This window comes from Rattus rattus, chromosome 1 (genome assembly GCF_011064425.1).
Source record: "Rattus rattus isolate New Zealand chromosome 1, Rrattus_CSIRO_v1, whole genome shotgun sequence".
Lineage (NCBI taxonomy): Eukaryota > Metazoa > Chordata > Mammalia > Rodentia > Muridae > Rattus > Rattus rattus.
Window position 1 is genome coordinate 186,082,684 of NC_046154.1, and position 21,021 is coordinate 186,103,704.

Here is a 21,021-nt window from a genome sequence, read left to right on the forward strand (position 1 = left end):
GCATTTTGGAGGAGATGAAAATCTGAGCTGAGACACCAGGTAAAATGTACCACACATACACAGGCTTATACCTACCTGACAGACTATACAGGGGATGCTGGCGTGCATGCATGAACAAGAGATGTGCAAAGATGTTGCACCCATGAACAATTCCTTTTCTTCTCTTTTAGTTTTCTCTTATTTAATATCTAATTTCAACTTACTGGACTAACTTTGCCTTATGCTGTCCAATTGCTTTCCTCTTGCCTCTGAATAGTTTTTCCCAAAGAACAGGAGTGGGCCTAGAGTTAGAGGCCTCTCTGCCTCAACCTCCAAGTGCTGAGATGGTCTTAGGTTGTCTGACTGCATTGCTACCTCCTTTTATTTTCATCCTACCTTCAATGAAACAGCTCTGAATTCTTGCTTTCACTTTGTTGTTTCCTCTTTATTTACTTTATGTTCTCATGATTAATAGATTGGATTGGCTTATTTCCTTTCCATCTATACCCTTGGTGATAACATCTTATATCACACCATACCTCCAAGTCATATTACACAGCCAAGCAAAGTCATGCTTCACAATTAAAGTACAAAACTTCCCATAATGGACACAAACTAAAAGTAGTCCACGACCACAAATCCATCTTTGTAGAAAGTATGTGAAGGGATTCTATTCACTGATGAGAACCACAAAGACATCATAAGGAGAAATAAGCAAAACTCAGACAAGAAATAACCAATGCCGATCAAGACTGTGTGCGGATTATAAAAACAACTAAATTCATATATATCCCTCAATAGAAACTCTGAATGCCGTGGTCTTATTTCTCTAATCAAAATGCATAGACTAGGATTGTAGATGTTAAAACTGGACTTATCTATTTCTTGTCTACAAAAAATGTATCTCACTGGAAAAGAGGAACACATAGCCTTAGAATGAAAGGAATGGAAAATATCCCAAGCAAATGTTGTGAGAAAACAAGCAGGCACAGAAATACCAACATCCACCATAATAGATTCCAAACTAAGATTAGTCAAATGAAATGAAGAAAGCCAATTATACAAATATATATATATGTATATATATATATATATGCATTGAACACCACTATATTTAAAGATAGAGATTGCTCCAGCACAGGAACAATGAGTGACTACAACACCCGACTCTCACGGATAGGTAATCCAGGTGAATCACCAACAAAGACACGTCAGTTTTTCGTTATGTGATACAGCAAATGAGTTTAACAAACTTCCGTGATATTCCAGCCAAACATTGCAGAATACGCATTCTTCTCACTGGCCCATGGAAATGTATTATTTAAAATATTTCCAGAAAATATTTGGACCCAAAACATGTTTCAACAAATGTAAGGAAACTCAAAATAGTTTCTTGGATTCCACCTGACAGCAATAGAACAAATCTGAGCTGAAAGTGAGTAGCGAAACCACCCGCAGGACACACACAAATGCTTAGAGTAAAGGATGGCGCTTGAGGAGGAGTGGCTCCACGAAGACACGGGGTGGGGGGTGTTTCTAAATTCCTAGAGTCGAATGGAAAAACAGTATCATGCATAACATCTTTCAAAAAATATAAAATGCCTTGTAACAAACCTAACCAAGGAAACAAAGGAATTCTACAACAAATGTTTTTAAACAACTAAAGAAATGGAAGAGGGGTCTAGACGTTTTAAAATTTCTTTGATCAAATGCCAATAGAATGAGTGTATTGTGAATAGTTACGCCACCCAAACTAATGTACAGATTCAATGTAATCCCCCGTCAAAATTCTGTTGGTGTTCTCAATAAAAATAGGAAAAAAATGAATGCTAACTTTAGTAGGAAAGCACAAAATACCATGCAATTCTAAACAAAATAATTCTGTCAGAATTGCAACACTACAGAGTCATCGAAAGAACAACATGGTATTGACACAGAACAGATATGTAGATCACTGTAACAGAGGAAGAGAATTAAACCCAGACAGCAAAAGATATCCAATTTTAAACAAGATTTTCAAAAGTATACATTGGAGAAAAGAGGCCTTTTAAGTGAATAACTCCAGGGAAAATAAGTTTACACAGAGAAGAATCAGACTACAGCCTCCTCTCTCACCTTGTTAAAAAAAAAAAAAAGTCAGATGGAGTCATGATCAAGACACAGGGCCTGAAACTCTGAAGCTAATAAGAAAGACCCAACAAGCAGCTGAAAGAGTCACATGCAGACATGTGCACCCAACCAATGACAGAAGCTGCTGACCCCTGTGGTTGAATTGGGGAAAAGCTGGAAGAAGCTGAGGAGGAGGGCAACCCTGTAGGAACACCAGCAGTCTCAATTACCCTGGACCCCTGTGGTCTCTCAGACACTGGATCACCAACCAGGCAGCCTACACCAGCTAAGATGAGGCCCCCAACACATATATAGCAGAGGACTCCCGGGTCTGGGTTCAGTCAGAGAAGATGCACCTAACCCTCATGAGACTGGAGGCCCCAGGGAGTGAAGAGGTCTGAGGGTAGGAATCCTTGTCCAGAAAAGGGTGGGAGGGTTGGGGGGGATGGGATGTGAAACAGTCAGAGGGTGGACCGAGAGGGAGATAAAATCTGGGTTGTAAAAAAAAGATTAAATAAAAAGAAAAAAGAAAAAAGACTAAAACAGTGGTTCTCAACTTGGAGGTTGAATGATCCTTTAACAAGGATCATCTAAGACCATCTGCATATCAGATATTTACATTGTGATTCATAAAAGTAGCAAAATTAAAGCTATGAAATGGCAAAAATTAATTTTATTATTGGGCTCACCACAACATGAGGAACTGGATTAAAGTGTCGCAGAATTAAAAAGATTGAGAGCCAATGCTTTAAGATACAAACAGAAGAAAGGAACTTTTGAAAAGGATTCCAACAATTCAAGGAATAATGCCAAGAACTGAAAATAATTACATTACACATAAGTTAAAAGGTTCTTCACAGAAATCAAAGTAAAGAGAGAGTCTGCAGGATGGGAGAAAGTCTTTGCTAGATGTAGATATGACAGAATTAGAGTATAGAAAGAACAAAAATAAATCAATAATGAAAGCGCATTGTGTGGTCAATAAATGAAATTAGGAGAAAACTTTTAAAAGATGAAACGCAAATGGGAAAAATATTCAACATTGAAAAATGTAAATTGAAATTGGGTTAAGATTCCCTCTTCTCCCAGTCAGAATGGCTATGACCAAGAAAGCATGTGGCAAAAATAATGAAAAAGAGGATAAATGAGAATCTTTATAGATAGGAAAGAAGATACAAAGAGACACCATGAGAATCAGTATGAAGATTCCTCAAAAATACAAAAATCAGATCGTCCTTGAGACTCAACTATAACCCTGCTGAGTATATGCCGGAACCATTGTATATATTCACAAGTAAAATTCCAGGGTCATAGACACAAAGAGTGGAATAACGAGGTGAAACTGATTAACATATTTGCCAGCTCATATACTTAGCATTTTCCCAGGGGAAAAAAGTGTTTATACTTTTTTGCATATTTCCAAAGTGGTCTTTCTCTCTCTAAATGTCGAAAGTATTGTCCCTCACCCTTCACTAACTTTAAAGGAGACTTCATCAAAAGGAGAAGAATGGAGACATCCCACGGTGTCAGCTCTAGACTAAGAAGTGGGGTACAATGACTGAATATACAATGACATAAACAGAGATGGGCCTAGGTTCATTTAATGTAAGGTAGGGCTGGGGCATTATCATGGAATCACAAAAAATATAAAAGCCCCATATAGACTCCCTGACTGTTTTCTTTTGAGACAGATAAGGGTATGTTTTCCTCATGAAATAACAGGAAAACGTTATTAAAAGCATACGGATTTTCATGTAAACTCTATACATAGATTTTTCACATCACTAGCAATATGAGCATTAAATCAATATACATCCTAGTTTGGCAAAATTATTCTTGGCTTGTTAATAATTACTTCAGCAGTTCCTAGAGGAGAGGGTTTAGTGAATGGTGTTGACAGAGTAATTAATGTGTCGGTGTGATCAGTGCAGGGAGCTCTTGGCTTCTTTCTGAACAGTCCTTCTGTAAAGCATTGCTTGAACTTTGAAAAGCACTATAATAAGGACCATTAAGATGATTATAGCATTGTTCTACTAAAAAAAATTAATGCCATACTTTTATGTACTTGTGAATGGTTTTTAAAACATAAAAAAATAGTATATAATGCAGGGTTTTGTTTGTTCTTCCTCTTAGGAAGAGTTGTTTAGATTAAAAGCTAAGAGAAGTAGGCTTCAAGGCTTTTATCACAATTACATTTCTGTTATTACTAATCAAAGTACCTCAGTGTTAGATCTGTTATTTATATTGAATCAGAGATGTCAAGAAATAGTCTATATTATATGTTCTGTCTTCTAACACCCTGGTATGTTGACAAAAACCTGAAACAATAGCAATGCTAAGAGTTGTGTGTCTATAATTCCCACTCCTGATCTACTTCAAGATAATATTAGGTTTTGAAATAATGTGACGGTTACTAGGCAACACAATAACAATTACAAAGCTAGATGAGAAAGGTCATTATCAAAATTCCTTATTCTCTCCATGCTAAAAGCTCTGATAGACAATAGGCCTGCAAAGGCTTCCCAAACTTGACCTGTCAGCACCTGTCAAAGTAGAACAGGACTTTGCTAGACAGGATAGTGTCAGCATCTGTCACACAGAAGTCTCATCCCCTTTAAGGTACCCATTCTACACAAAGTTCTTGCTGATAGAGACCTACGAATCAACAAATAAACAAAGCAGGGTTGTGTCTGCAAGGTGTCATGAGATCAAAGCGATGCGGAATGTCATGGAAGCAGAACAGCCCAAAACTGTAGACCCTGTAGGAGCCAGAGTTTTAAGAAAACTAAAGAAGAGAGCACAAACGTAGGCCAGGCAATCGGAAACAAAGAACCAGAAGTCAGTGGTTACTAAAAGGCAAGAAAACAAAATAGGGTGGAAATGACATAGATATAGAGGAGATTTCTCTGTGGGTAGGGGACTTGCTGCCTCAGTAGAATGACCTGAGTCCAATCACCAAATCCCTACTTTAAAAAAATCCTGGCCCAGTGACATGCATAGGAGACAGTGCTTAGGAGACAGAAATAAATTCCAGGAGCTCAATAGCTATTCAGGAGAACCATTTTTTTTTTTAATCTCAGGTTCAATGAAAGACCTTGTCTCAAAAAGTCCAGTGAGGAGATATTTAGGTAGATACCTCTGGCCTCTGTGACCTACTGCCACAATCCCCTACACATGCACATACAACACACACACACACACACACACACACACACACACACACACACACACACACACACACACTTTACATTCACCAGAACAGAACATAAAGTCTGTATGTGTACATGTGTGTGAAGATGTAGACAAGGTTTAGAAATTTCAGGAAGCTCTCGGGGATCTAAGAAAAGCAGTAACAGTTGAAGGATGAGCTAAGGAAAACATTGAAAACCTCTTCAAAAACAAACTGTGGGAAGAAACCAAGCAGTGAGTGTTGCCTGCTGTAGGTTCGTGAAATGAGAATTTGAGTCTGAAATCTTAAAATATAAAATATATACCTCCTGGTTTTGTCTTTTTAAAAAAAAAGCAACCAACGGTCTCCTGTAAAAGAAGCTTTTACTCGCCTGATGTAATTCCCATCTCAGAGACTTACTGCTGAATAAACTCACCCTTGCTAATTCTTTCTGAACTCTGGCTGCTTCAACTCAGCCATTCTGGCTCAAATGCCTCTCAAGCTGACTGATTAAATCTGGGTTTTCTCAGTTTTGTCACTGACTTGCTCTGCTTGGCCTCAAAGTAACTCTGGCATTTTGCTCTAAGCCTCTGACTCCTTCTTATTCTCTGGCTTTATCTACCTCTGCTGACCTGCACTGCACTGGATGAACTCACACATGAACTCAACTCCATGGTACTGCTTTCGCTACACTGACTCCAAACTGACTCAACTCCTAACTCACTCACTCTCTCTCCCTCTCTCTTTCTCCCAGTCTCTCTCTCCCATTCTCTCTCTCTCTCTCTCTCTCTCTCTCTCTCTCTCTCTCTCTCTCTCTCCTCTCCCAGTCTCTCCCCATTCTCTCTCTCTCTCTCTCTCTCTCTCTCTCTTCTCCCATTCTCTCTCTCTCTCTCTCTCTCTCTCTCTCTCTCTCTCTCTCTCTCTCTCTCTCTCTCCCCCTCTCTCCCCTCTCTCTCTCTCTCTCTCTCTCTCTCTCTCTCTGCTGCTGCTGCTCTTAAATAGCTCTTCTCCTGAGAGTTGGGCATATGGCTCATTCTGACTCATTCTGTCAGATCTTTCTCTGATTTGTCCCTTTGTCTGCTCCTCAATTAGACATCATTGTTTTGGATTAAAGACGTTTGATAAACGCATGTTTGCACTCCAGCCAGATCCCAAAAACCTAGAAGGCATTCAGATGTGATGAGAGCAGCCGTGTTGCTGGATTAAAATTCCTCTACAGTCTTCTTTGTGGAGGTTTTAGCACAGGTCAGAATGTTGGAAGTTTTGAACAATATGTTTTCCTCTTAAACCATGTCTAGCTTTGCAAAATACTGTTATGTTCTTTTCTCTAAATCCATCTCAAGACACAGAAATGACATGTGATGTGGTGGTAAAAAGCAGACATACAAAATAAATAAAGGAGTTGCGTGTTTTAATTGTTGAATTCTAACAAGTATTTACTCAGGAAAGTTATAGCAAATGCTGTACCTGGGACTTGCTTGTATTAAGAAAGCATGCAATCTAGTGATAAGCAAAAACAGCCCAAACTAGAATACTACACCTTTAAAATATACTGTGTTAATTTTTTAAGTGCATGTGTGAAATAAAAGTGAATATTTTATGAATTAGATTACTGTGCTCTCCTTAAGGCCTAAGGAAACTCAAGATAAGTTTGTCCACCGAGAAGCCTGGACTTCCAATCAAATACAAAAGTGTTGGAGAGCTGGCTGACAGAAGAAAGTTTAAATCTGCTCTTCAAAGGTGCCTGGGACACTAGAACCTCCACTCAGAGTGACGCCAGATGCCGTCTTCCCTTCTCACAGGAAGCGCTGATGGATCCAGAAGGAAGGCTCTACCATGGGAAGTTTTGGCAGATGGTGTGAGTGAAGCAAGTAGTGCCACTCAAAAGGTGAAACGGAGAAGAAGTCAAGCAATGAGGATTTAGGCCTAATCAAGACTGTGAAAATTAGCTTGCACTGGTTAATCATTATTAATTATAATTAATTATTAATTTATCTTGGGCACACAGTTTTGTGTTCTATGACCAAATGAGATGACTTCTCCTTTTAGGTTTTCTGTTTTATTAGCTTACCATGTATGCTGTAGTTAATTTGTCCTGAAACATTTGGGGCCTGATTATAGTTTTAATAATTTCAGTAAAATTTCCCATGGTAAAATAATAAGAAAGTTTCTGGCATACTACTTTTAGAAAAGAACATTGCCACATAAACAGGTCCATGTAATTCTAGTACTAGTGCTCTTTAAGTCTTCTTTTGCTAAATGAGCTTTTACTAAATAAATCTTTAGCCAGACATTGAATTAATCATTTAAATGAGTTTGCTTCTGAGAAAATGTTTCTTACGATGCATTTTTTTTATTTGTAGGAAGGCAATCCTATCAAGACTTGAAACAGAGCAGGATGTTTTCACTTTTTTTTATTTTTAAGACATTTACTCTCTGTATAATCATACATTTTTTATAGTCATATTACTTCATAACAGAAAATTAAATTTACTTTAAAACATATACTGTTTGAGAGAATCAAAATCATTATTATAGTTTGATATCATTAAAGTTTGAACATGATTATTAAAGAAGATTTTAATAGAAACATTTTTAAAATATTAAAACTTTTAGATTTATTTTTTAATTTGAAGACAAGAGTTTTGCTACCTTGCCTAGGATAGCATTGATCTCACTCAATAGCTTAGGTAATTCTCAAACTTGCAATCCCACCTACCTCAGCATCTTGGGGAGGTATATTTATACCTGTTTCACAATTACCTTTTACAACATAAGATTTTTTTTCCATAAATAACTAAAACAGTGATTCATGGGGTTGTTGTTTTTTTTTTTTTTGAAAATATTGACTGTAACAAGTCTTGAGAGTTAATACAATTCTTTCAATTCAGACATGATACCTGAGGAAAGGATAAACTTTTCACATATCAAATCTTTTTTTATAAACAATTTGGCTTTATTTTTATGTATTTTTTTATGTTTTTTAAAGATTTATTTCATGTATGTGAGCACACTGTCACTGTCTTCAGACACACCAGAAGAGGGCATCAACTCCCATTACAGATGGTTGTGAGGATGGTTAACAGGAGGATATGGGGCAAACTAAGACCATTCTTGGATACAAATGCTCAGCAGAGTGGCTCTGTCCCTATGGAGTACCAGTAAGAAAACTACCCATAATCATTCAGCATCGGATACTAAAATATACTTTCCTAACCACAACAAGCACTCGATTTGAAAGTGTTTTCTGCAGAGTCATCTGTTTAAAAATATTGTGACTGGCCTCATCAGAGAGGCTTCTCCTTGTGGTCAGCTAACACAGATGCCTTCAACCGGTCAATGTGCACACAATAAAGGACTAGGGCGCTCAGTCCTAATTGCATGATACATATCACACCCCTTCTCCAAGGCTCAGAGATCTCAACCAAAACAACTGTAAAAGCCAAAGGTTGTGGGAAACAACAAAGAAGCAGCATTCTCCAGACATGAGAGAGCAGTTTCACAGAACTTGCAGGGATGGGGACAATGTGCTGTGAAACCTTAACCCAAGCAAAACTCAAAGCAGAGAAAGGAAGGTAGGCACAAAACCTTAGTGCTGGCTGAGGAATTCCTGGGATCTGATAGTTGTCAGTAGAGGAAAAGTCACCTCTCTTTATTGATGTGACCCCTGGTAGTTTAACCACACTCTAAGGCCAGCCCCACTCCCAGGATTAGTTGAGTAACACAAACTGAAGGATGGAGAAAATGGACATGGGGAGGGGTTGAGGAAAGGAAGAGACTGTGACCAAAGTATACTACATGAAATTCTTGACAAACTAATAAAAACATTACTTTAAAAAAAAAGTTATATCACCTACTTGTCCTATTGACTATGCCCTTGGCTGTTGACCCCTGTGGTTGAATTAGGGAAAAGCTGAAAGAAGGTGAGGAAGGAAGGACGCCCCATAAAATGACCAGCAGTCTTGACTAACCTGGAGCCCTGAGATCTCTCAGACATTGGGCCACCAACCAGGCAGCGCACAGCAGCTGAGAGGAGGCTCCCGACACATATACAACAGAGGACTGCCTGGTCTGGGTTCAGTCAGAGAAGATGCACCTAACCCTCAAGAGACTGGAGGCCACAGGGAGGGGGGAAGGTATGGGATGGGAAGAGGTGAGGGGGGAGGGTATTCCGGGAGTGGGGACGTGGCTGGACTGTGAAGGACAATTAAAGGATCATAAAAATAGATAGATAAATAAACAAACAAGTAATTGATGTGCAAAAACAAAGCTAGAATCTGGAACGATGGCTTAGAAGTTAATAATAGCACTGTTGCTTTTCTTAGAGGACAGGGACTCAGCTCCCAGCACCTACATTGTGGCTCACAAGAACCCATAGGGCACCTGTCACCCTCCCTTGACCTCTGTGAGCACCAGGCATGCACACAGTACACATGGATACATGCAGGCAAAATGTTCAGATGCATAAAATAAAGTAAATCTGTAAGAATACACTAAAATTTCTTCTAAAACAAACAAATGTAAAAATATAGTGGCTGCTGCTGTTTTCTAATGCAAAAAGTAATAAAGATTTTTCTCTACCTAAGTAGAAGATATTAATGGGTAGTTACTAAGTACATCAAATGCCCATAATCCCCCAAATGACTTGAGGGGGAAAAGAATGGAGAAATAGAAACATAATAATTGCCTCAAAACTTGATCATCTCATTAGATGCTGAAAAAGCCTTTGACAAAATACAACATCCCTTCTTTTTTTTTTTTTTTTTCTTTTTTTTGGAGCTGGGGACCGAACCCAGGGCCTTGCGGTTGCTAGGCAAGTGCTCTACCACTGAGCTAAATCTCCAACCCCAACATCCCTTCTTCTTAAAAGTGTTGGAGAGATCAAGAATTCAAGGTCCACACCTAAACATAATTAAAGCAATATTCAGCAAAGCAATAGTCAACATCAAACTAAATGGAGAGAAACTTGAAAAAAATCCCACTAAAATCAGGGACTAGACAAGGCTGCCCACTCTCTCCCTATCTATTCAATATAGCATTCAGAGTTCTAGCCAGAGCAATTAGACAACAAAAGGAGATCAAAGGGATACAAGTTGGGAAGGAGGAAGTCAAGATATCACTATTTGCAGATGATATGATAGTATACTTAAGTGACCCCAAAAGTTCCACTAAAGAACTACTAAGCCTGATAAACAACTTCAGCAAAGTGGCTGGAAACAAAATTAACTCTAACAAATCAGTAGTCTTCCTCTACTCGAAGGATAAATGGGCCGAGAAAAAAATTAGGGAACTAACACCCTTCACAACAGTCACAAATAACATAAAATATCTTGGTGCAACTCTAACCAAGCAAGTGAAAACTTTATTAACTTCTCTAATAAATCTGCTTTGGTAGATAGAGAGATGCGTAGTAAATGTGTCTTAATTAGGATAGTTTATAATTAAAAATAAACATAATTTAAATGAATTAATGTATGAGAAAGGACCCTTGCCACACATTAGAAACTATCTGCATAGACAGTGAAATGTGGATTAGACTATAAATGCTTTTGTTATTTTTATATTTAAAATGAAAATACCTCTTGGCAGAATTTCTCTTACTACTTGACATGGCATCACAAAAATATCTTAAACAGAAATAACATATTCCAGGGAACAGGACATGCTTGATACAATGTTATCACAGAAATTTCCTTTTTCTCACTATGACTTAAAGTATTCATAAGAGGAGAATTTCAAAAAAATAATGAACATAATAATATTCCATAATCTTCTTCTGTACAAATCCTTCCACCCTTCCTAGTGGGAGTGTGGTTTCCAGACGTACAGCATCACTACCTGGTGCCTTGTTTAAAAAGTTGGACGAAGCCCAGACTCCACTGCAACCAATAGAAACAGAGCCCACATTTTGACCGCATCCCCAGATGATGCGCATAATGCACACTGAAGTCTAAGAGTGTTGTCCCGTAATCATCACAATGAAGGTAGTTACATGAATTTACTAGAAAGGCTAGACAGTGCAAGTAAAAGCAATTCATGTAACTGCTCTGCCTCTACCATGTGCGAAGACTATTAGAAAAAAGATGGCAGACCAGTGACTTTTAACTTTAATAATTTGGTCATAGTTATGCTAGTCTCTAAGAGAAGCCCAAAAGAAATACAATACTTTGTACTCAAGTATAGTGATATACGATCTAATTGCACAGAATATAAAATAATCAGAATAAAATCAGCAACCTGTTTTATGTGGTGACTGTTAAAACAATAGGGCAGAAGAACCAGATGGATAATTACAGGTCGGAAGAGGCAAGTAACAGAACGCACATTGGTTGCTGTGCCTTTCGTACTCTCCAAACATCGAGCAGCACACATACCAAAAAGAAAACAGCATTTCCAGTCAAACATGTTATTGACTGAGCCATTGAAAGAGACATAATGAAGGCTATTTTGACAAACTCTTAGCTTACATCATCACAGATGAAGAAATTTTAAAGCAATTCTCCCCACCCCCCAAATCAGGAGCCAACAGGGCTGTCCACCGCCCGCTCATTTTTAGACACTATCTCGTGCAATAAAACAAGTGTAGAAAAGCAAAGAATGCAAGTAAGAAAGTAAGTAAAATATCCCCCATTTTCAGATGATAGGACAGGTGACACAGCAGAATCTCCAGAGTTCCAGAAGAAAATGTGGAGAAACGAGCAATAATTTCCTCAAATGGGAGGAGACAAAGTCAGCTTACAAAACTCAGAAGCCTTTCTCTATAATCAATAACAAAGATGTCGAGAAAAAGATCCCACTCACAATAGCCTATACAAATTAAAATATCTAGAAACGAACATAACCAAGGAAGTGAAAAGCTTCTACAGTGACATTAAATCTCTGATTAAAGTAATTGAAGAAGACACTAGATGAAGGAAACACCTCCCGTGCTCGGGAATTGATAAAATTACTATTGTAACATGACATTTTATCAATCTTAAATCCAATGTGACCGCAGTAGGGATCTTCACATCATCTTTCAATTGGGGGAAAACAAAAACAAAAACAGTGCCAGACGAACTGGATGTTCACCTGTAGAGGAATGAAATTAGAGCCATGCTTATCACCCTGCACAAAAATAAATTCCAAATGGATCAAAGACCTCACGGTGAAACATGAGGCCCTGGTGAAAGTATAGAAAATAACTTTCTGAATCGGACGTCACTTGCTTGGGAAATAAGGCCAAAAAAAAACAAACAAACAAACAAAACAACAAAAAAACAACATCATCAAACAATGGCAAATGAGACTTTACAGAACCACTTTAAAGTGAAGAGGCGACAGAGTGAGAGACTCTTTGCAAGCTGATGGAGGATTAATATCCAGATTATACAAAGAATTTCAAAGTAAAAGAATTATAAAAACAAATGACCCAGTTCAAATGCCCCAGATCTCAACAATAACAACAAAAAAATCGTACAAGAAGAAATAAAAATAACTAAGAAACATTTCAGAAAGAATTTTAACATCCTTACTAATAGGGAAGTGAAAACTAAAATTATTTTGAGATTTCACCTTACCCCATTGAGAATGGTTAAGATCAAGAAAACAACTCGGGACAAATGCTGGAGAGAATCTAGGGGAAGGGGAAATACCATTGGTAGGATTGCAAACTGCAGTTCTGGAATTCATTCTGGAGGATGCTGAAGATGTTAACAATAGATCTACTGTATGATCCAGATATATGACTCTAGCATGCATCTGAAGGACTCCATGCCCTACTCAGGGATACTTGCCCAGTCACGTCCACAGTTACTCTATTCACAGTAACTATGGAACAAAAACAACCTAAATGACCCTCAACCGATGAATGAATAATAAAATTTGGCATATATTCACATTTGTTCTACTCATCTGTAAGAAAAACTGAAATTAAAATTTGGAGGTGAATGTAGCTAGGAAATATTATACTGGATGATTAGACTCTGTCCTAGAAAGACGAATGCTACATACTCTCATTTATGGATGCTAGTTCTGAATATTAATATACAAGTATATAACCTGGAGTAGCTATGAATACCAGGAAAGTTTAAAGAAAAAGAAAAGAAAAGAAGAGGGGAAAAAGAAAAGAAAAGAAGTAGGGAGAGAAGGAACTTTAGAAATGGATTAGTAAAACACTGGTGCTGTGAAGGAGGATGGGAAAGCTCAATGGTGGGTGAAAAAGAGGCCAATCAGACAGTGACGGAAGGAGGATAAACATTACAAAGGATGCTTGAAATGAGTTGTTGGTCAATACCCAAATGCAAACCCTATCCCAAGGATGCAATAGTGGTACATATATCTTGAAGGTAACCAACAGCTTGTGAGTAAATACTGTGCAACCTGGACTTAAAGCTTATTCAATAGATGGGAATTCATCTGTACAGCTTGCCAACTAACAGTGTCTGATGAAACCATGACATCTAGAGGAGATCATATCGCTGCCACTTTCCTAAAACAATTAAATTCTAGCTTTCTTTAAATATGTATCCTTATTCCTACAGATAAGTATGGCTCCCATCTCTCATTAAAGAGGTTCTTTTGACAGCAGATAGAAAGCCAAAAATGATCAAAAGGCAAAGAAAAACTGATCGTGAGTTGTCCAACCCTAACCGGAAGGTCTAGAACCCAACACCCATACCTAAAAGTCAGGAATCATTGCAGAAGAAGTGGAAATATGGTACAAGCCAGAGGACCAAGATGTCTGCTGTGCACTAGTGCCTTCTGGATATGACAGAAGAGCTGCACACATGGACTCTCAAAGATGCTGTCACCTAAACAAGGCTAACGACAAAACTAGTTGAAGGGCACTATGGATAGTGTAAACCTCACTAGGTCCTATCCCTAGATAAAGATCTAAGGATAATTAATGGCTCCTGTGAAAGGGAAAATCGGTCTTATATAGGGAGAAGATCCTCGATCCATTATCCAACCACTTGGATTAGCTCGAAATACATGAACATATAAGTAAGATTAAACAAACTCAGCAAGCTGAATGTATACATATGTGTGTATGTGTGTGCACGCATGTGTGTATATGGGTATACATAGGTATGAAACAATAATTAAAGAAAAGCTCATAAATTTAAGAAAGAGTTAGGGGGACAGGAGAGGAGTTTTGGGGAGAGGGGGCAAGGTGGAAATTATGTAAATGCAGCACATATGTATGAAATTTAAAATATAAAAAATTAATTTAAATAAACATGACAAATGCCATAATTATATAACACCAAATCCATTCCTATTTTTCTATAAGAATCTTACAATCATGTATAAATGACAGCTCCCTGTACAAATGGTAATTCAATAATACTTATTATATGATACTTGTGAGACAAGTACTCAGAGATCTTCTTTCTTTAATATATAAAGAAAAGCTTCATTCAATTTCATCGATTTTTAGTTTTTGGAGAACTGTTCAAAATGGACCTGATACTCTACTTTCTTGAGACAGGCTTATAGAACAGAATCACACATAAGCATAATGTGACATAAAAACTATATACAGAAAAGTAGACTAATCACCTGTTGAATTATTGGGGTGTGGTAGTGTTCATTTTATTGTTCTTGTGTGACTACATTGGAAGAATTACAATTTTTTTCATTTAAAAAATTAATTCTGGAATCAGTAGTATACAAACTATGCATATAGGTCATCTTTACTTTTTATACATATGGGAAATTTTAAGATTTCCTAACATATACAAATCCAGGAATTCGCCAAAGGATACCATCAAAATAGCAAAATAGTGTCTAGAAGCAAAAAGAATCTCTCTTGATTTTAAAGTCATAAAAATAAAATATATGACTTATTGTGTTTGTATGTATACTTTCACACCAAAGTAACAATATTTAACATAATTTCTATTTAATGAAAAGTTATTGTGTAATCAAGCCCTTTCTACCATTGGAACTTGGTATAATCATTACTTTTAGTTTAAGGACAAGGCAAAAGATAAGAGGCTAAAGTCTATCCCTTACAAATAAGAGAACTTAAGATAAGTTTAAAGCCAAAGAAATAAGTTCAAAATGACTATGATATTCATAAGTTTTATTAGTGGTGTATACTAATTATGGTATGCCATCAATAACATGTTGTTCTTCACATTGTCTTTATGCGAGGTCAAACAGAAAGCAAGTAATTATGACCAACCTTTATCAAGAACACCTGGCAGTCACTGATATAGTCATATTCCAAGCCATCAAAGGAATGGTAATGCCGGTCCCCATAGACGGTGCACACTGCGGGACACGGATAATACGTGCAATTGAACATCCCTCGCCGACAAACACTATTGAAAAAACAACAAGAGTTACCTTATGGAGCAATTCGGTTCTAATTAGAATTTCTGTTTTCATTCTATGTATATGGGTATTTTGGCTGTATGTATTTCTGTGTGCCAGGTGTGCATAGCACATGTGACAGCCAGAAGGAAGGGTTGGATCCCCTGAAACTGGAAATCAAACCAGGGTCCTCTGAAAGAGTATCCGGTGCTCCTGACAGTCATCATTATCGCTACAGTAGACTAAATGTGTACTCGGAAGCATTTGAAGTCACTAATCCTTATAGATATTGCCTATTTCAGAATCCAGTCATTCTCAGAATGCCTATTACATTGACACATTTGTCATGCATTTACATTTATAGTACCAGACAAACCTGGGACACGCAGAGAACAGATCAGAATGAAAAGTGAACATAGCCTACCAGCTCCCAGAGAGCACAACCTTTTAGATAGGTTAAGCTACATGGATGCTATCATCAAAATTTTATAATACTTGTGCCTATTTTAAGGAAACTTTAGCAAGACATAACTGTTTACTATGCTCGCTGACTCTCAAACAGACAAATGCCTATTGAATAGACCTCTCTCTTTAGAACACATAGCATTTCTTATACTTGTGGTATTTCTATTAGGTTACCAAATTTCTTCCTAGGCTGACAAAGATGCATTTAAAAAGCTATCTGTCTCCTCATTGAAAATAGCCACCCAAGGGCAGGCACCTCCAGCATGCAAGCTTGATTCTGATTCACTTTTGCTAGCCACACATGTCATGCCATGGCAGTAAAACAATGGAAAGTAATACTATTACAGAGGAAAACTTCTGTGGAATAAATGTCTGATGTTACCAGGTGTAACATGGTGTAGTGATGACTTCCCCTGAGCCATATTCCCAGTCTTTCCAGATGCAAGGACAGCTTTCAGGAACATAGCATTTTCCTTTATGCTCAGCCATCCTTCCAAATGAAAAGAAACATGATTAGAAAACCTGCAAGTGTCAGACCGACTTGTGCTCTGTAATTTTAACATACTTGACTGTCTTTTGCATGGAAGAATGAATTAGGTTTTCCCTTTTATCCCCACGTGGTCCAGGATTAACTAAATGACAAACACAGGATTGGATCTGACTTAACCTCTCATTATATGGCACCATAAATATAAAACAAAAGAGTACATTTCTAATATGTTGAGTTGTTCTAGAAAGAGCACATCCCAATAGAAAGTAGGTGTCCTGGCCATCAGTGTTTGCTACTAAGAGAATCAGCATTGTCTGACCGCCCCTGGTGAAACAGTAAATAATGAAACCAATAATGGTTTCTGCTAAAAAATTTAGAAGGCAAACAAACTTGTTTCTCAGTGCAAGGTATAAAATGATGATGGTTTGATTTAAGTGTATATAATTGAAAGTAGACCAAAGTTTATCCCATTCCTTTTTTATTAATGTATTGTTTTGAATGTTACTTGGTAACTGATGGGATTTTTTTCATACCTAATCAAAAGCTAGGAGGAGAAGGAAGATAAGGTCATTTTGTTGGCTGGGAAGGAGCATGGATTGAATAGTAACTGGGAACCTATGGTGTAGCTGGTGTGTTGTGATGTGCTCAGCCATTCATGAGACAAATGCCACCACACTCATTTTAAAAGAAATTGAAACTTGCCCCACTGTTATTTAATAAGGAGGACCAGCATTTAAAGGCATTTATATTGACTTTTCTTGACTTTTCCTCTACTTTGCATTATTCCAGTGTAGTGGTTTCTAAATACATGTAGATGTTTTGTAGCCACTGATCACGTAAGCTTCTCTGGGAAAATACATGGTATGCTGAACCATTGTCTCCACATGAGCCAGAAAAGGTCATAGGGAAGAGAAAGTAACTTGAGATCGCCATCATCAACGTTTTACTAGAAGTTTGTTTGCAATATTTCCCTAAAGCAATCAGAAGCATCGCAGCGGATTTGCCTATTTCAAGGCAATTAAGGAAGGAGTCATGGCACTTCTGTGCATCTCTGAATCAGGTTCAGCCAGGAAATAAATGTGAGGCTTGGACTCGAAGTCAAAGGTTATAGATAGTAAACAGCAGTAAGCACTCTGTCCGAAATAAAATTTAGATACAGATTTCATTGACCATGTACAATCACATGTACAAAAGATATATCGAGCAACATTTCAGGTTTTAATTATTTGACCTCAACAAATATTTTCTTTCCCTTGTCCGTTTGACAAATTGTTTTCCTTGCTCATTCATTCTGCGGCCTGATTTCCACCAACCTTTTTTTCCCTCATCCATGCTCTACTGTTTACTGTGTCCTTTCTCTCCCCCACACACCCTTCTCTTCTAAGCATTGATACCATTCCAAGCTACTTGGCTTTTTAGAGCCATGTAGACAAAGGTGATTCTCCTGGGAGATAAACCACAAGACCTCCCTCCTGTGCCCTTGCTTTTTATGAGGTGATCCTGGGAATGTCTTTGTGGGACTTGTTCATTGAGGAAGAATGAGTGACCTGTTTACCTGAGATGGCCCCTCTTCCCCCCTCTCTCTTAGAGTAGATAGCCTCAACTAAATTGTGATTCATATATATCGAATACACTCTATACCCCCCCACACACACACACTTATTAGTCTTACAATATCATACATATCTTACAATGCCTACCTAGTTGGGTATAGAGAAGAATATGTGGGAGAAAAAAAATCATTCGACTAACAGCGACAAAGCTGGAATTTGAGCTCTGATGTGAATGAACTCAGAATTCCCACTAAAAGTACCCTCTCCCCCCATTTAGCCTCCATAGGGTAACCTGTAACATCTATAATTAAAGTAGTTGTCTTCACTATTACAATTTAGTGTCAATGACAATTATTGCATCAATGGAATATAAACATATATGTGATGATAAGCACATATATGTAGCTATATATTTATTAAAATAAATATTTTGGAGAAATCCCAACCTTTCCTTAAAATGTGTTCTTTCTTCTATTTGGTGCACGACTCTAGTTATATGGCACAGTATTAAATTAACCTAGCAAACTAGTTACAACAGTCTGCTGGCTACCAACTCAACGGTAATTAACCACTACTCGCAACAAAGATTCTGGCTATTCTTGGTAAAGAGTATTTTTAAATTATTGCATGCGTGTGCATGTGCATGTGTGTGCATGCATGCATGCGTGTGTGTGTGTGTGTATGTGTGTGTGTGTGTGTACGTGTTGTGTATACAGGAGCCTACAAGTATCATGGTATGAATTTGGAGGCAACAACTTGATGGAATCAGCTACCTCCGTCCACCTTTATGTAGGTTCGAGAGAGCCAATTCAGGTCATTAGGCTGATAGGCAAGCTCTATAAACCACTTAAGCTTATCTAGGTGGCCCCAAGCATATTTTTAATTTTCCTTTAAATCGTGAATGCTTGTACTATCAAGAAAGGGGAACTCACCCTGCAGCACAAACGCAACCACTGATGCAAGGCGAGGATGGAGCACAGGTGAAGTTCATGGCCAGGTTTGCACACGTGGTCTCGCAATTTATACCACCAGCTGGTAATTCAGGGTCAGGAAACCTGCAGTCAAAATATTCCTTCCCTTCTGGGCAGGCGTGGACTTCAGATACAAGCATGGAGACCATGGTTTTAACTTTGTATTTGGCGCAAAATCTTATGCACAAATTATTCGAATAAAACCCATTGCCCAGATCATCGCTTGAGTGAAAGGACGCTCTCTTTCTGTGATCCTCGAGTTTATGAGCTTTACCTAGCCAAAGCTGTCTCAAACCTGAAAACCTTAGCCACCTTTCCCCGCAATTCACTAAATAATTAGCATATAATTTATTGACGTCAACAAGAAAAAAACAAACAAACAAACATGGTACGTTGTTTACTTCAAACACGCCAATTTTTAAGGACTGACAGCTACACTACATATTAAACATTCACATGACCATAATAAATACATGTTACTTCTTGATCTTGCCTTGTCCTGAGTCATTATTTTCATCAGTCTTTACTGCACTGTACAGAGTAGTACAGAGGCCCCTGTTAAACCGCAGGACCCAGGATCAGGGTCGTAGGGGGCGGGGGAGGGGCACTTGTTTCCCAGAAGGCTTTGGGGCTGTGAGAAATGAAATAAGACACTTGCATGGGACCACAAGAATAGATTGGTGAGGACTCCACTGAGAAAGCAGGCTACCTAGTAATCCCTGCTTTAACTGTGAGCTACCCTGAACTAAAAGGGGCATAATGAGGATTTCCAGTAGCTATTGTGTTTTCTTCGAGGCCCTGTAACATGACCCGTAAGGAAACCCCAAACTGACCTAAATCCGGACAAAGTAAATCTAGAACGTGTGATTCAAAGGGCATTTTATTGTTTTGTTTTGTGTTTTAAGGGATGGGGTCTCACTATCAAGCCCAGGTTGGACTGTAATTTCTGCCTCTCTAACGAGAGCAGACGCAAGCCACCTTGGTTGGCTCGAAGCTGACTTACAATATCCCTGTCTAACAGAATGGAAACCAAGAGTTGTCAAATGACAACTATAGACTATTTCTGTCTATAATCTGACAAAAATACAGACTTATACGGTCCTCTGACTTGTAGATCTGCAGGACACATATTCCAGTGGAAAATTATAGTCTAAGAGAAATAGCAATGGATATATTTCATAAACCCTTTGATTTTATTTTCCATTTTCATAGCATAGTCTTACATACACCAGATGCTTCTAACTCTGCATCTGGCCTTGAGACCTGGACGGCCTTGCCCCTATTCCTTGGCGCTGGATTTCAGTACTGTGCCACCGCACTCTTGCTCTTTACCACGTTCCATTTGTTACAAATAATCCTAAAAGCCTTGCTTACCAGACACATCCCAGAACCTAGAAGCACTGACATTACCTTGGCCATTGGTAGGTATTCAGAATCCCTGGTATGGCTTCTCATTCAAAAATCAGAACCTAAGTCTTAATAAGATCACCAAGTCATTGTATGGATACTAACGGCTGAGAAGTGTTGTTCTAGGATAGAGTTTTCTGTTTTCTGATCCATGGCTATGTTACAACCAGTATCTGGGTAATAACGCTAAACCCTTTAGGGGGGGCTGGCATTGATGATATAAAAGCTTCATGCCTGACTGGCCATCTCTGTCTCTAAACAGCCTCGTACACTGACTTCCCACTGTCCTACAGTTAGTGATGTGAAAATAGCCAGGAATCACTGGAACACTGTTCTGACTGCGTGATACTACTATGTGCCCTTGCTTTAGTAAGGGTCTTCCGAGAATCTTCTGTCAGAAGACAATGAGCAGTGTTTGACATACTTGCTCCCAGGAAAACCGTTCTCTGGGACTCACCAGTAGAGGGCGTTGCTGTCTCATCACATTTCACAGTCCCATTTGAACACTGGCTAGAAGTAAAGAAATAGTTAATTTATAGACCTAAATCTTGGGTTTTGCCCAAACAAATTATTCGC

The 21,021-nt window shown here is 38.2% G+C and overlaps 1 protein-coding gene across 1 annotated transcript in view; it reads right to left on the bottom strand.

Annotated features, from left to right (window-relative positions):
* Otogl (otogelin like) overlaps positions 1-21,021 on the bottom strand; it is a 137,275-nt gene that overhangs the window by 66,478 nt on the left and 49,776 nt on the right. The window contains exons 22-25 of the mRNA XM_032918557.1: positions 20,903-20,955; positions 19,000-19,162; positions 16,407-16,514; positions 15,429-15,567 (exon numbers count right to left, since the gene is read on the bottom strand). Of these exons, the coding sequence (XP_032774448.1) occupies positions 15,429-15,567; positions 16,407-16,514; positions 19,000-19,162; positions 20,903-20,955 (463 nt within the window). The remainder of the gene's footprint in view (positions 1-15,428; positions 15,568-16,406; positions 16,515-18,999; positions 19,163-20,902; positions 20,956-21,021) is intronic.